Source organism: Delphinus delphis, chromosome 1, assembly GCF_949987515.2.
Source record: "Delphinus delphis chromosome 1, mDelDel1.2, whole genome shotgun sequence".
NCBI classification, from domain to species: domain Eukaryota; kingdom Metazoa; phylum Chordata; class Mammalia; order Artiodactyla; family Delphinidae; genus Delphinus; species Delphinus delphis.
The window spans coordinates 86,676,488-86,692,958 of NC_082683.1; the positions used below are offsets into that span (position 1 = coordinate 86,676,488).

The 16,471-nt window shown below is 36.5% G+C and overlaps 1 protein-coding gene across 3 annotated transcripts in view; it reads right to left on the reverse strand.

The window, feature by feature from the left end:
- Positions 1 to 16,471, reverse strand: part of PLPPR5 (phospholipid phosphatase related 5) — a 130,368-nt gene that overhangs the window by 9,993 nt on the left and 103,904 nt on the right. For 2 of the 3 annotated variants that reach the window (XM_060006415.1, XM_060006413.1), the window contains one exon: positions 12,402 to 12,536. In XM_060006415.1, coding sequence (XP_059862398.1) covers positions 12,402 to 12,536 — 135 coding nt within the window. The remainder of the gene's footprint in view (positions 1 to 12,401; positions 12,537 to 16,471) is intronic. The other variant, XM_060006414.1, reaches the window with a different exon arrangement.

The following is a 16,471-nucleotide window of genomic DNA, read 5'->3' on the forward strand; positions in this document are numbered from 1 at the left end:
TATTGAATATATTTACCATACAAACCAACAATCCCAGTCCTAGGTATTTATCCAAGAGATTGAAAAATATACATTTTCACAAAAACCTGTGCATGAATTTTTATATCAGCTTTATTCATAATTGGGAAAAACTGGAAACAGCCCAAATATCCTTCAATTGGTAAATGGATTTTAAAAAATGGTGGTACATCCTATACAACAGAATACCACTCAGCAATAAAAAAGGAAAAAAAGAAAACAGGTAACAACATGAATGAATTTCAAATGCATTATGCAAGGTGAAAGAAGACTCAAAAGGCTACATACTATATGAATCCATTTGTATGACATCCTGGAAAAGGTAAAACTATAGGAACAGAAAAAAGATAGTGGTTGCCAGGGGTTGGGGGCTAAAGGAGGGGTTGGCTACCATTTTAGGGTGATAGAAATGTTCTATAACTTGATTGTGGTTATGATTACATGATGCTAGGCATTTGTCAAAACTCATAAAACTATATGCTAAAAAGGGAATTTTATAGGATGTAAATTATGCCTTTAATAAACCCCAATTAAAAAAAGGAGTACCATTAAGCCACTCTATGAATTAAGTCTAAGGGCCAAGTGATGACTAGAATTTGATTTGTCAGTTATTGAACTATTGTTTCAATATTTGTTTCAGTCACAAAAAGGGAAATACAAAATAAATGTATGGGAAGGTATTCAAAAGATGCAAATTAAAATGAGGTACTTCATTTATTTTTGACCTATAAGATTGGTGAAGATTTTTAAGAACAATATTCTCCATTCTTGGTTTGATGTGAATCAAACCAAAAACCTTAAGAGTACTCATCCTCTTTTTTTCCAGCATTTCCACTTCTATAAATGTATCTTAAATAAGTTATTAATTGAACTTACAAATATGTCTATTTTAGAGATGTTTACCCTAGTATTGTTTATAATTGTGGGAAATTGGAAGTGGAAGCAATCCTCTGCTTAACAAAGGTAATGATTAATTTATATGGATTAAAGCTTTTCAATGTAATTCTATGTGTACAGCACAGTGATTATGATCTGGGGCTCTGCAGTGATAAACATGGAATATAAATAAAAAATGGAAAAAACAGTTCTGTATTCCAATTTCAGAATGCAGGTTATGTGACCTTGGGCAAATTACTTAACCTCTTTAAGTCTCCTCTGTAAAATCGGAATAACAAGCTACACTCAAATGATTTCTGTAAAAACTAAAATGGCATTTTATGTGTGATGTTCTTTGCATAATTCTGGACACATATTAGGTTCTCACTGAAGATTAGCTTTTACAGTTATGCTTGATATGATGATATATTCATTGAGCTGTGAGCATACTCATGATATACTGTTACATGGGCAAAAGCTGGCTACAGAAGGGAGCATCCAGGGAGGTCCTGTACCACACACAAACTCAGACACATACTCATGGGGTCTCGAAGGCTATTTTAAGAAAATATGTCCAGTGATTACTGTGGTACGATATGGATATTTCCTATTCATTACTGTTTTGCTTACCCAGATTTTCAAATTTTAAATAATGTACATAAGTTACTTGTTGCTCCTTTAACAGAAACGACAAACAACGAAAACTAAATGTGGTTGTTTCATAAGACTGGGAATAGGGTCATTGTTTATTTTCCTAGTTTTAGTCAAATAAAACTGTATTTTCTCTACCAAAAATGTTCATAGTGTCATTGTGCTCTGGACTGATTTTGAAGGCTGCCATAGCTTCAAAAGCGTCTCTAGGACAGTCTACCAAAAGGGAACCAATCTGAGAGAAGAGGGGGATGAATGGGTGGAAGAAGTTTTCCATGTGTAACTAACGATGTGTGCACTGAGAATGATTTTTTTAATCCGTCATTGTCTTATTCTGTCCTTAACTAATGACTGCACGAATCATATAATTTAAAAATGCAGTCATCAACTCTATATTTATTCATAAAATGAGATGAGAGAGCTTGTTTATAATCAAAAGTAATGTACTGAAAAGACGCTTTTATAAAAGGCCTGCTAGATACGACTGAACAAAAAAATCTGGCTTTTATTCTTTGTATAGTATATTATGATTTATAAATAGTGTGGAGAAATAAATAATGAATATATTGTAAGTACAAATAGGAAAAATGACATATGGCAAAGTAATATCAGTATATGCTAATTTTTCTAACCTAAAACGTTGATGCCTGGTTGGAATTTTTAAGCCTCCGTTTTCAATTGCCTTTTTTAAGCAATATTAAATTTAACAAATGAGAACAGAGTACGGCATGTAAACACTGATTCACTTCAAATATTTTTCATAAGTGCTCAAAGCTTAGATTGAGAAAAAAGGCCTAAAATATAAAGATATTTTGTTCCACTAACTATTCCAATATCTGATCACTAATACAGTTGTTTTGACAGGTCCTATGTAACATTTACATTACAGTTCAGCAGCTCTGTTAAACAAAGATTTGCATTATAGAAAAGTAACTGAATCTTAAATAGATTGCCATTGTTATTCAAGCACAACATTTTGAAACCTCAAAAGAATTTATCACAGAGAGCACCGTAACGTATAATCATATTTGTCTTGGCAAGAAACCACAGGATTGTTTTGCTGTTGCTATGACACTAATGTATGCAACATTTTATACTATAAGATTTTCTGCCACATGTGCTATGTATGACATAGATGACCTGTATAAATTTTTAAATCCGTGAAATATATCTATAAGGGTATCCTATCCTGCAATAGAATGAAAATTCTATTAAGGGAATCATTATTGTTTCAGGAGGGAACTAACTTGTGTTAAGCACCTACCATGTGCCAAGAAGTTCATTTGGGATCTGTTAATCCCAATAATCACTCCATAAGGAAAACATTATTATATCAATCTTTTTGGAAAAGGAGAAGAGGAATAATTTGTCTAACCCCACCTAGTTCTAATGTAGACAAACCAAGCTTCAGACTCAGGACTGCCAGCTGCAGAAGCTTGTCTCTCCAACCTCCACCCCACCCCCACTCTGCCTAAATTTCAGCTCAGGCTTCATCTTGATTTCTGTGATTTTATAATCTGCAAAACAGCCAATGTAAATGTTAATGCGTGGGCTTTCCTGGGTCACCGTGAATTCCCTTAGAATTTTCCTATCCATATAGTTTTCCTTCGCAGTTGCCATGGGAATTAAACAAAACATGGTAATTTCTATCTGTATTAGTACACACTCCTTATGCCATTTCTAGATTTTTCGAACTGCCATCACTGGTTACCACTTTCACTCAGGTGATGCTTCTGTTAATCAGGAAGTGCTTTCATACAACGAAGGTTCTTGAGTAGTACAGGTTAGTGAAAAGTCCCTGACCCGATGTACAAAGCTGTAATCTTGTAAATTATTCCTAGCATTACCTTCCTTTTCTTGTTGTTGGCAAGAGGGAATTACCTTTGGTTTAAATGATTAGGTCACATAAACCTAAGAAAAAATGCTTAGGCTTAGATGGAAAAAAAATATTTTTTCTCAAAAAGCATTGCCTATACCTGGCCCTATCCACTAAGTGAGTTCTCAAAGTGATCTCCAATGAGCCAGCCATAAGTGGCTACAGTGGCCTGTTCTATTTGCCTTAATAAAACTATGTAGATTATCAACTCCTCTCAGATTTATTGGAAATATTCCATTTTCTATCAAATCCCATCTATCCTTACATTTATTTTTAAATATTTTTGTTCCCTTGCTAGATAGTGAGTGTCCCTTTCTTTAGATTTGCTGTTTGGTACCAGTTAAAATTGATAATGCATAAGCACACATCATGTGTATGTGCTTACCTATGCAAATCTGAACAGCAGCATTCTGCCTTAGAGAGAGAACAAGCAGAGGGCAAGAGGGAAAAAACAAAAGCACTTAGTGTTTTGTTTCTGGGATGAATGCAGCTTGACCCAGGAGGATCCCTGGAAGGAAGGAAGTCAAGGTGCTCCTTTTCTGTTAGTTATGGCCAAGAGAAATGTCTGAAGAGAGGACAGGAAAACTCCATAGATGAAAGGTCAGCAGGTTTCTTGAGGTGGGTAGGGTGGAGGGATAGTTTTCTTAGTGACACCCTGGTCAGCAGTTAGCCCTTTTTCACTGTAAAGTACTGGTATGGTTAGATAACCCCTGCATATAGACCGAATGCTAGTGTGCCCCCAAATTCATATGTTGAAACCTAATCCCCAACATGATATCAGGAAATGGGGCTTTTGGGAGGTGATTAGCTCATAAGGGCAGAGTCTTTTATGAATGGGATAAGTACTCTTATAAAGACCCTTGAGAACTCCCTCACCCCTGCTGCCATGTGAAGACACAAGGAGAAGATGGCCATCTATGAACCAGGAAGTGAGCCCTCACCAGAGACTGAATCTGCCAGTGCCTTAATCTTAGACATCCTAGCCTCCAGGATGGTGAGAAATAAATTTCTGTTATTTATAAGCCACCAGTCTATCGTATTTTGTTATAGCAGCCTGAATGGAGTAATACAACTCCTCTGATCAGAATCAGCACCCGACCAAGAGAGACTTTGCCAAATGATGCCTGGTCAGTCAATATGGCATAACATGGCTGTATTGAGGTCTAGTCCATGTAATCTTTATCATTTATCTGGATTTTTACAACAGCCTCTCAGATTGGTTTTTGTTTGATTTTGTTTTGCTGCAGTGTTGCTCTCCTTCAATTTATTCTCCATTCTGAACACGCCACTTCCTTCCTTACACTCCTTCACGGCTCCCCTTTGCTTACAGGGTAAGAACCAACTTCCCAGTGTTGCATACAAGACCCTTCACAAATTTTCATCAAACATGACAGAGAGTACTTTTCCATATACTTCTTTTTCATTAGCATTTGATCTCTAATGATGTGCTTATTCATGAACTTTACCCAGTTTTCAATTAGGATGTTTTATATATTACAAACATTAACCCATTGGCAAGTGTGTAGTTTACATCTTACACTTCGTCATTGGCTTTTTTAAACTGTTTAAACTACTCTTGATAAATTTTATTTTAAAAAATGCTTGAACCTAAATTTTTCTAGTCAGTAATGCAAGAATGAAGCAGTAATATTGAGTCCCTCCTTTATAAAATCTACAAATTATCATACTTTGACAATTTTATTAGCATTATCTAAGATTTGTCTCATTTTGTCATTGCTGTATTAATTTATTTTGTTATAAATCTTCTCTCTAAATGAATTTTATAATTTTGCCCTGTTTCTGTCACTGCATTTACCACAGTCAATTCTAATTAAGTCTATATTTAAATGGTTTCCATTTTTCCTGCCAACTCATTCATAATATGACTTTTCAATTTGAGAGCTCTAGATATTGGTGTTTTGCTCAGTTAACTGGTAAATATCTTCTGGTACGAGCAAGTATCTTCTTTCATGAGTAATATAGTTCCTGAATTCTTACGCACGTGGTGCTTTATGATTATCTTAACACTTAAATGACCTTTTGGGTGGGAATAGAATTCGTATGTCACCACCTTCTTCATGGAAACTCGGAAGACATTACTCCATTTTATTCTGGCATCTAATCCTATAGAGGGAGAAGTCTGAGGCTAACATGCTGTTAGTCTTGGGTGGTATATTAGTTTTGTGTGTATTAGTTTTCAGTAGGCACACTCTATTTTAACCTCAAAAGCTCAGTTGGCTTCCAACAACAAATGTGTGTATATACCTCCTCATACTACATGTTGGTGGTCAGGTTCTACGGATCTGCCCCAAGCTACAGGTTGGGTGTTGGTCTGCTTCCCATGACTTCCCATTCTGGGACTCAGGCTGTCAGAACAGCCCGTATCTGGAACACAGCCTTCTCCTGGAAGAAGGCTCAAGAGCAACAGGGTGGGCAGAAGCTCATGATGGCTCTACAAGTTTCTGGTTGATGGCTTATCTATCAGGTTCACTCACATGTTATTGATCAAGTCCAAAATAACTGGAGCAGGAAGGATACTCTGCGTATAGAAGAGGGTAGTTAATAATTGGGAACAACAATACCATCTACCACAATATTTATAGAATTCTTTCTTCAGTATTGAAATTTGAAAATTTCACTGAGAAATATCTAAATTCTGGTATATATTTTAATTTTCCCTTGTATCCTGTTAACCCTTGGAGCCTAAAGATTCAGATATTTATTTGGAAGGAAAGTTTACTTATAGTATTTCTCTGAATATTGCTATAGCTTCATTTGTCCTCTTCTTTAGCATCTACAGTGATTCACATGTTACGTTTCTGTGGTATATCCTTCATATCTATTATTTTTACTCAGATCAATTTTATTCTCTTGTTCTTGTACTACGAATTCTGAAACTTGTCCTTAACATAACTGATTTCACTTTCTCCATTGTGGATTTTGTTCTTTATGGTTTCTAGTATTGGTTTTAATCTTGCCATGACATTCTTCTCTTACATTAGTTTCCTAATTGTTCCAGCTATCTTTCACCTCTCATTTCACATATTTTCTTTAATTTCCTTGACAGTAGAAAGCAGATATTATCTACAATGAATTTAATTATCTTGTAATCTTTTTTTCCCTCAAAAACGTATTCTATCTCTTAAAATATGTCTCTCTTCTGTGTCAAGAAATCGTTTTAAAGGATTTAAGTAATTGTCTTGATTATTTATACTTGAATCAGAATAGATTTAGCTCAGTTTATCTTCCTAAACTGAGTGGGAGAAGATTCAAAGACCCCTGAACTGTTTTCTTGAATAGTCAGGGAATCCTTCACCTAGATCTTAAGCTGAAGAGCAGGAGAACGTAGTTTTATAATATCATTTTGATGATTTACCAGCCTGACAGGAGTGGGAGAAGAAGCTGAGGCCATGGACATTTCCAGGAAGGTCACTTTATTTCTATATGAAACTATATAGAAGCTATAATGAAACTATTGCTATGGCTGCTGAAATATCAGGACTGCTATTCTGTTCAGCTTAAACTCTACTACAGGAAGATGGCATAGTCCTTGGAGGCAGCTTATTTATTTTTTTACCCATTTTATGGTACCCATTCAGTTCAGGAAAGGGTTCTTTCATCTGGCACGTGCCCATATTAATGAGAAGCCTGATCAGAGGAAAGCTTCTTGCCTGAAGGCTTTCTTTTGGTGTGTACTTGCCTATCTGCTAACCCTGCTTCAACATGGTGTTGGTCCAAGGTGCTGAATTGTGCTCTAAATAAGTCTTCTCATTCCCTTAAAGGTCATTCTTATCTCTTGTCCTCACTCTTTGAAATTTTGGAGGTATTACTGGGATCGTATAGGATTTTAGCCACTTCTGCAACATTGAACTTCTTTACTGGCAAAGAAAAATTTCAATTGTCCTTTGGTGACATCCATCAAACTGGAACTATTTATACCATATCTAGTAGAAATGCCTATAATTTTACTCTATCTTGTTTTCTCTCTGTGACACAGCTATTAAGATATTAACTCCTACTTTGCTCTTGCTAATATAGGAGAGTAAAGCTAATGAATATGTAAATGTTTCCATCTTCATTTCCTAGAAGGAGAGGCAGACTTTTGGTTTTTGGCCTCCCGAGAGTAAATAATGGTGTCTTTGTGTTTTTGGAGACCTCCTGAAGCCAGCACCCCTGAAGATTCTGTTTGGGATGCATGGGCCCTTGAAGGCAGGAGCCAGAAAAGGATAAGTTTGAAGGGGAGGAGTGGTGTGACTTGGCTCCCTGAGGCCTTCGGTCGGTGGGATTTTGTGGCTCCTGCAAATGAGAGGCACCTACACACAGCTCGTGTCAGGGCCCCAGGACAGATATGAAATGGAGATGACTGCAGGTGTGCCAAGGACAGCTGGACCCTGGGCGTGATGCATAAAGGCATGCGAGCTACAACCAATTTGGCAGAGAAAAATAAACCAAACACTCTCAAAAGGTTTGTGGGAGTCATAAGGAAGGGACACAGGAATTTAAATTATTCCAGGGAAATTTTTCCAAGGGACTTTGCTCAATCAGAACATATCAACAGTCAATACAAGGAAGCATAACCAAGACCTCCTCAGAGAGCAGCTGAAGAAAACTGAATAATTTTAAAACACTGTAATTATTTTAGTTACACAATTTTTCATAAATATAGCCTCATTACAGGAAGATAAAGAGAAAATGAGAGAGAAAAGGAAGAAAGGAAGGAAGGAAGGGAGGGAGGGAGGGAGGGAGGGGAGGAAAGGGAGGAAGACAGAGACAGGAGAGAATCAGGCCCACTATGTCAGTTGCTCTCAGACTGGTGTCTGTGGGTACCCTGCCCCCTTCTCTCTCTCATCTATATGCTCTTTTCTTTCCTACTAGAGAGAAATATCTTGTGTGGTGTTTTGCACAACTGGCTTCATCATACACAGACACATTTTATACATATCAACTTACAAAAATTTTACAACATACTAGAAAACTTTCCACATCTTGATTTACCTCATCCATTTTAACTGTGGAATAGTAATAATAATTATAATTCGTAATGATTAAGGGCTTCAGAGGTGCCAGACACTGCCCTAAAATGCTTGACTATTATCTTATTGAACTCTTACGACTAACATTCTATGAATCATTCTTTGAAGGAGAAAACTGAGTCACAGAGCATTTAGGTAAGCTGCCCAAGATCAAAACTGTCCGTAACTGCCAGCTAGTCTACCTCTAGAAACTGTAAGCAGAAGTACCACACTATAATGTACTGGATCCCATTGTAGGAATGTATCACAACTGATTTAATAATTCACGACAGATATACATTTAGATCTTCCATGATTTGATATTACAAATGGCTGTAATAAAGTTACTGGTAACTTAAATAAGTGGGCATTGAGATATGATGGGCTACTTTCCACAGATGATTAATTCTTTTCATAAAACCAAATGTAATGAATGTTCAGATTTATTTAGCCTTCAGAAAAATCATGACTTTTCCTCAAACTGTGGTAATTAACTATATGACAAACTCCCTATAATTAAGGGGTAAATTGCTGGCATTTTATAAGCAAGAACATTTGCATGCTGTAATTACTCTGTAGTGTACCATCTATCAAACATGTACTTTGAACATGAGGTTATATAAGTACATAACTTCTAAAAGAAACCCTTTGCCTTCTCCATGTAAAACCGACAACCAGAAAATGATAGTTTGGCATAATAATGCTAAAACATTAGGCCATGCCTGTGGACCACACTTTAACACTGGGCCTCCTTTCTCTCCTCAGAGGGCCAGCTTTAAGGATTTAATGTCATTCTCCAACTATCGGTTATTAAGATCAACTTACTGGGGAGCGATTTGCATTCACTTGTTTCCCACTGTGAACTATGATGAAAAGCAATATATTTACTCCAAACATTCCTTATCACAGAAAGAAGAGAAAGCTACTGTGGGCTTCCCTGAAGTGATGGTCTTCTTCCCTTTCTGGCTGATGAGCTCAAATACATGTCCTCTCACCCGCAGAGCTCCTGGTGGAAACTCCTGAGACCCATGCTCTTCCTGCGGTCTATGTGAGTGAGGGCAGCAGACCACAAACTGCGCAGACAGCGTTCTGCCTTGCAGACAGGGATGGAGAGAGCGGAGAGGGAAGTTGGAGCTCAGCGGGGTGAGCGTAAATGTGCTAGGTGTGTGAAGGGGAGAATCAAATTAGATTCCAATCATCTTTATTGCCTAACTACTGGAGTGAAGACAAGGCACATGAATTTGTCATAAACAAAAATATTAATGAAAGAAAGAAGTTAATAAACACGGATCTCTTGCAATCTATGGATTCTAATAGAATATTTTTGCTTTTACCATCTAACATCTTAAAAGTCACTATAAATAAAAATGAATTTGCATAAAATCAAGAACAGAAATATTTTAATAACTTAATATACATAATGATGTAATGGTATATAAGAATATCTGGCAATGCTAGTAGACCACTAAAGAACCGTTATGCAAATAAATATGTTAAAAAGCAGAAGACTGTGATTTTTGTTCAAGTTAATATATTGAGAGCTATATAAAATAAAGACTCTATTTTTTACCCTAACCATTTTCTTCAAAGTATGTTTAAGATCTCTTCCTAAATTCTACTGTTTTCTATATTTAATTTAAAATTAAACAAGATTGAATTTTATATGTATTATTCACTTATATATTTTATCACATAGGCATGTGTCTTGGATTACTATGTTGTATAATTTTTCTTTGCTGTTTATCAGTGATATGGACATTTGCAAACTGCTTAACTACTTGGAAGTTCAGTTTTCTTAACTGTATAATGAGGAAATTTATTATAAGAGGGTATCAACTAAACCACTGTAGAAAAAAGATGAAAACAATCCAATGACTCAAAGAGAAAAGAAATTTATTTGTTTTTCAGAACCATCTAGGGTATGTATGTGGACTGCTCCATGAGCTCATCCAGAACCTACGCTGTCAAGGAGAGGAGGTCGTCTTTAAAACTTAAAGACTATTCCAGTCATTTACCTTTTCCATTTGGCGAGAAGGAGTACAGAATGTCCAGGACAAGAGTTTTCAAAGAGATGACCCAGATGTTGTTGCACCTACCCTTCTGCTCACATTGTATTGGTCTAAACTTGGTTGCATGGTCACACCTAACTGCAAGGGAAGCTGGGAAAAAGACTACAGCTGGGCAGCTGTGAGTGTAGCTAAAATTGGAGTGGGAAATTTCAGTAACTAAAAGGAAGAAGGGGAGAAGGAATACTGGTCAACTATTAGCAGTCTTTGCCACTAATAATACTCAGCTTTAAAAATTGTTGTAAAGAACAAAATTCTACTTGTAGAGCACAGAAGTGTTTTTGTGGAAGCAATCAGCATAGTATTTGACACATTCTGAATGATCACTAAATGCCCATTGCTATTTTATTACCATCATCAACATCATCATCATCATCATCATCTAGTGTCTCTATCCTCATCTAAATGCTTGAATTGCTTCCACAGTATCATGGATAAGTGATTATTTAGCTATTCTTGAATCCCTATAGTAAAAAGAAATTTCATTGCTTTTAAGGTGGGAATTCCACTTTCAGAAAGTTGTTACTACTTACCAGACATTATTTATCTTTCTACACTTTCATTTCTTTCATCCTAATTGTGATCTCTGAGGCCCCACAGAACAAATCGCATCCCTCTGCCATACAGCAGTACTTCAGATATATATGGGAAGATATTGCTTCTTTCTTGAGTTTTCTCTTCCTATAAACTAACCATTTTTGTTCCTTCCAGTCTCTTATAATCCATGATTTTGAGTCCACTCACCATCTTAGACACATCTATTTGCTCACTTAACAAATATTTATTGTCAACTTTTCTATTTTATCAATATTCACCTTTAAACCATGTTGCCAAGGGCAGTACACAGTACACCAAGTTGGTCTGAGCAAAGCAAACCGTTGAACCCCTCATTCAGGATATCATTTTCCCTAAGTGGGACTTAAAACCGTATTAACTTCTGGAAGACATATCATGCTGTTGACCCAAGTTGAATGGTAGACTTCTATACTCTCTGAGCCTTTTTCATTTGTGCACTTAACCTAGACATACCCTACCCTACAGGAACTTTTTTAAAAAGTCCAAATACAAAACACTTCCTTTATTTCTAGTTAATTGTTAGTTGTATCTTTGTTGTACTCTTCCAAGAATTTTTATTCTTTCATCCAATGTATTAATTATCCCTCACAGACTCAGACCATCTAAACCGCCAATTAGCATGTAACTGAACTCTTCATTTAAGATATTGATCAAAATCTGGACGTGGACAGGGCTGAGGAGAAGCCATTAGTAACCCTCTGAGCAGTCATTTAAAGTCTCAAGAAAAGTTATTGTTATCTACCTGCTTCTCTGTTCATTGCTATGCCCAATGAGGCCTTGACCTGCCATTCAAAGTGCTACCTAGTCAGGCTCCCTTCAGCCCAAGCTGACCCCCAGTTCCCCCCCTGAGCAGGAGAGCATGACTGGTGATTCCCTGCTGCCAGAACTTTATACACTGAGGTTCAACAAATATTTACCGAGTCCTGATTGTGTGCCAGTTGTTACACTAAGCAGTTTCTCATATAAGTGAGACATGGAAGAAATGGAATATATGCTATGAAAAACTGCTTATATTCTCAAGTAAAACTATCTGATTATTTTGCCCATGTGTGGGACCACTGTATAACATTCCTATCTTGAAGCTATGGCAACTTACAGAACGCATCCCATGTACAGACTCAGCATTTAGCGTGAGGGATTTGAAGAAATATTTTCCACGTGATATGCATTTTTCTAAGATGCTGTATTCAGTGACTAAATTCTTGCTAAATACCACATGAGACTCTGAGCTTGTTTTAGTAAATCAAAAATGACTGTGTAGGAACTCTCAAGAGTAATTATTCATTTGCTCTAACAATCACATTTAGAATTTAAATTATGAATCACCTGTACAGATGTTACCTTTTCCAAAGGACTTTCTACTCGAGGAATGCTGATCATTGGCATCTGTGCCAGATTATCTGTGTGTATATGCTCATTTTCTGGTTGTCTTCCTTTGAAATTATTTACCACACACACGACCTAAAATTTTGGGAAAAAATACAGTTAAAGCAAAGCCATGCTCCTTATAACTATGACCCTTGTGGATAGCCTGATAAATCTAATCACAGTAATAAAGTATTGGAATTACTTAAATATTACATGTCTATAACTTTACATCCAGATTTATTCTGTGTAAATTTTAATGGTTAATCCAGTACAAGCATGTTCAAGAACATTCATCAATTAATATGTAGCTCAGTTAATAAGGACAATTTTATTATTCCAAAATTTTCATTAAATTAGCTTATAGTCAATGCTCAAATCAATCCAAAAATAAGATCATAACCCTATAAAAATTCATAGCAAGCTAACCTTTCCTTATTGTGGCTAAAAATTCATAGCAAGCTAACCTTTCCTATTGTGGCTAATAAATGCTAATTATTTCCCATTGCTTTAAGATCATTACATTCATAATAAACCTTCTACAATTGGCACTTTCTAATTTAGTAGCATCCTTTAATTAACCTAAGTTATTGTCTGTTATTGTATCCCACATATATTTGGCATTTCGACAATAGCTTACTACTGCTACCACTGAAATAGAAGAACTTCTACATAAAGGAAACTGGCCCTTGTTTCAATTATCCCACTTATATCCCATAAGTGACAGAATTTGAATTAAACCAGAAGTTCTCATATTCTAGTGTGCATAAAATAAAGTTCTGGCACTTTTAAAAATGCACATTCCGAAGCCCTCTCCTAAAAATTCTGATTTCACAGATGAAGGATAAGGCCTAGGAGTTGCCACTTTTAAAAGGCATTCTTAGTCTTCCCTGGTGGCGCAGTGGTTGAGAGTCTGCCTGCCGATGCAGGGGACACAGGTTCGTTCCCCGGTCCGGGAGGATCCCACATACCGCGGAGCCGCTGGGCCCCTGAGCCATGGCCGCTGAGCCTGCGCGTCCGGAGCCTGTGCTCCGCAACGGGAGAGGCCAAAACAGTGAGAGGCCCGCGTACAGCAAAAAAAAAAAAAAAAAAAAAAAAAAAAAAAAAAAATGTAGGTGAGTCAAACTTTAAGAAATAGTGATTTATTCCTGTCTTACCCCTAGGTTCTTCATGACATTTTTTTTTCTTAAATTCCATATATATGTGTTAGCAAAGGGTATTTGTCTTTCTCTTTCTGACTAAGACAGGAATAAAGACACAGACCTACTAGAGAATGGACTTGAGGATATGGGGAGGGGGAAAGGTAAGCTGTGACAAAGTGAGAGAGAGGCATGGACATATATACACTACCAAACGTAAGGTAGCTAGCTAGTGGGAAGCGGCCGCATAGCACAGGGAGATCAGCTCGTGCTTTGTGACCGCCTGGAGGGGTGGGATAGGGAGGGTGGGAGGGAGGGAGACGCAAGAGGGAAGAGATATGGGAACATATGTATATGTATAACTGATTCACTTTGTTATAAAGCAGAAACTAACACACCATTGTAAAGCAATTATACTCCAATAAAGATGTAAAAAAAAAAGTAATAGTGATTTAAACAATTCAGGAAAATTATTTGCTATTATTTGCTTATATTGAACTAATGGGTAAGCTATTCTTGAGTCTTCTTTTTCTGGGTTTTATATTCTATTATCAAACCAAAATATAGAACTTACTTGCAATTTATAACCTAACATTCATTTAAAAAAATAAATGCTTAATATACAAGTATAAATTTACACTGTATATTTTTCACAAATCCTCCATTGGAAAGCCTCTCCTTTAGTAGGGCTCATTACTGAATATTTTCAAAGGCCAATTAGATCTTGGTTACTCTCCAGTTTTTAAATAAAATTTTCAAATCTACAAAATAACACATACTCTGAGACTTTATCTCAGAAAAAAAATCTCCTTGCAAATTGCTATATACTTATTATCCTTCCACTTCCTTGAATAATTACAGATCAGAAGCATAGATCAAAGCCTGATTATTTGATACCTCAGCTTCATCACTGCCATCAAGATGTTTAAAGTAAGGGATGGCAAAGGCTTAGAGATGGGTACTTGATAATCCTTCTATCAAATGTTGACCCTGCAAAGGACTAATAGATAGTGTTGTGCCTGTAATGGGCAGATAGTATATATTTTTGATTTTGCAGGCATACAATCTCTGCAGCAAGTACTCAGCTCTGCCATTTTGGCGTGAAAGCAGCCAGAGGCAATTCATATAGGAATAGGCATATCAGTGTCCCAATACAACTTATCACACGGCTATATTTAAAATGGATAACCAACAAGGACCTACTGTATAGAACAGGGAACTCTGCTCAATAATCTGTAACAACCTAATTGGGAAAAGAATTTGAAAAAGAATAGATACATGCATATGTATAACTGAATCACTTTGCTGTACACCTGAAACTGTCACAACATTGTTAATCAACTATACTCCAATATAAAATAAAAAGTTTAAAAAAAAATAAGCAGCAGGCCAGATTTTGCCTATGGGCTGTAGTTTGCCAACTGATTACTGCCAAGAGCACAAAGAATATAATCAAGAATTTTAGCCAACAACAACATAACAAACAGCAGTTTCATACCCATTTCATGACATATATACACACACATGCACATTTCCCTTTTCATTAATATTATAAATTAATGGAAAATCGGCAGATGAAAAACATTGCTACAAATTCTTCTGAATTAAAATTTGCTAAAATAACTATGTACATAGACAAAAGGAAGTCACTAGATGAAGAAACATTCATCTAGAGTTAATATGGGCTACTGAAATTAGTTTAATTGCTTTTAACGTTATTTAGGTTTGGAAAACTCTTTGAAAGGTATTATCAGTTATCTCTTTACCTTAATTGAGGGTCAGGACAACACCCCATTGAAGCAGCTAAGAATTCACATGTGAAATATTTAAATGCCTAACACAGAGTAGATATTCATTAAAGCATCTATTAACATAATGATTACTCTTCATTACTGTTATTATTTAAATCATAAGGAAGGAAATTACCAAATCTTCCCTAGAATCATATTCAAATATTTAGTAAGTCTTGTAACGTTCACAAGCAAGAAACTGATATCCTATTAGAAAAATACTCCAAGAAAAGCAATTGACCTGTTTTTTTGATCCTGAGTCTGTAAGTTCTTGAACAGTCCTCTAGGTCTCAGTCTTCTCAATTTGAAAGTGAAGAGTTTGTAATAGATTAGCAAGTTAGCTCCATTTCTTTGTTTGGCAAACGTATGAAAAATTCAACAAATGTTCAAAATAAAACCCAAGATGCGCCCATCTCCTGGCCCTACTCCAAAACTTGGATCTTTTTCTGGACTCTCTCAGGGAAAGGCAATACCCCTCACATTCCCGTTCCCCTAATGCAGCTGCACGAGGCTGAAAACTTGGACACCTCTTATACTCAACCAGTCACTCAATTTGCTCAATTTTCCTTCCTAAAGATTTTGATTTCTTATATCTGCTTTGTTCTATCTCCGACACCGACTCCATCGACTAAGCAATCACCACCGCTTGCCTGAATTCCTGCATGGCTTTCTAAAGTCTCCCTAAATCCAATCTTGCCTCCCTCTGATCCCTTCCTACAAAGAAGTGAGAATGGTCTTTCCAAAATGCAAATTGTATCATGTCAACCTTCTTAAAACCACTTTGTGGCTTGGCTTCTCATTTCTCTTCAAGTGTAAACTCTGGCCCACCTTTCAACCTTCCTTCTTGGTTATCTAAACACCTTCTGCTCCCTTTCACTGCCTTTTGCTCGGAATACTCATCTCCACTGTCTTTGGGCACCATATCTTACTCATCTGTGGTATCACCATCTCCCCTCCACTTCCTTACTAGTCTTCCTTGACCCCAGGCTGTTTTTGTTTGTTTGTTTGCAGGCAAGGACCTGTGATTCTTTTCATCCAAGCACCTATCTCTATATGAAATTATACATCTGTTAGCATAGTGTTTTGGTTGACAAGGTTGTCA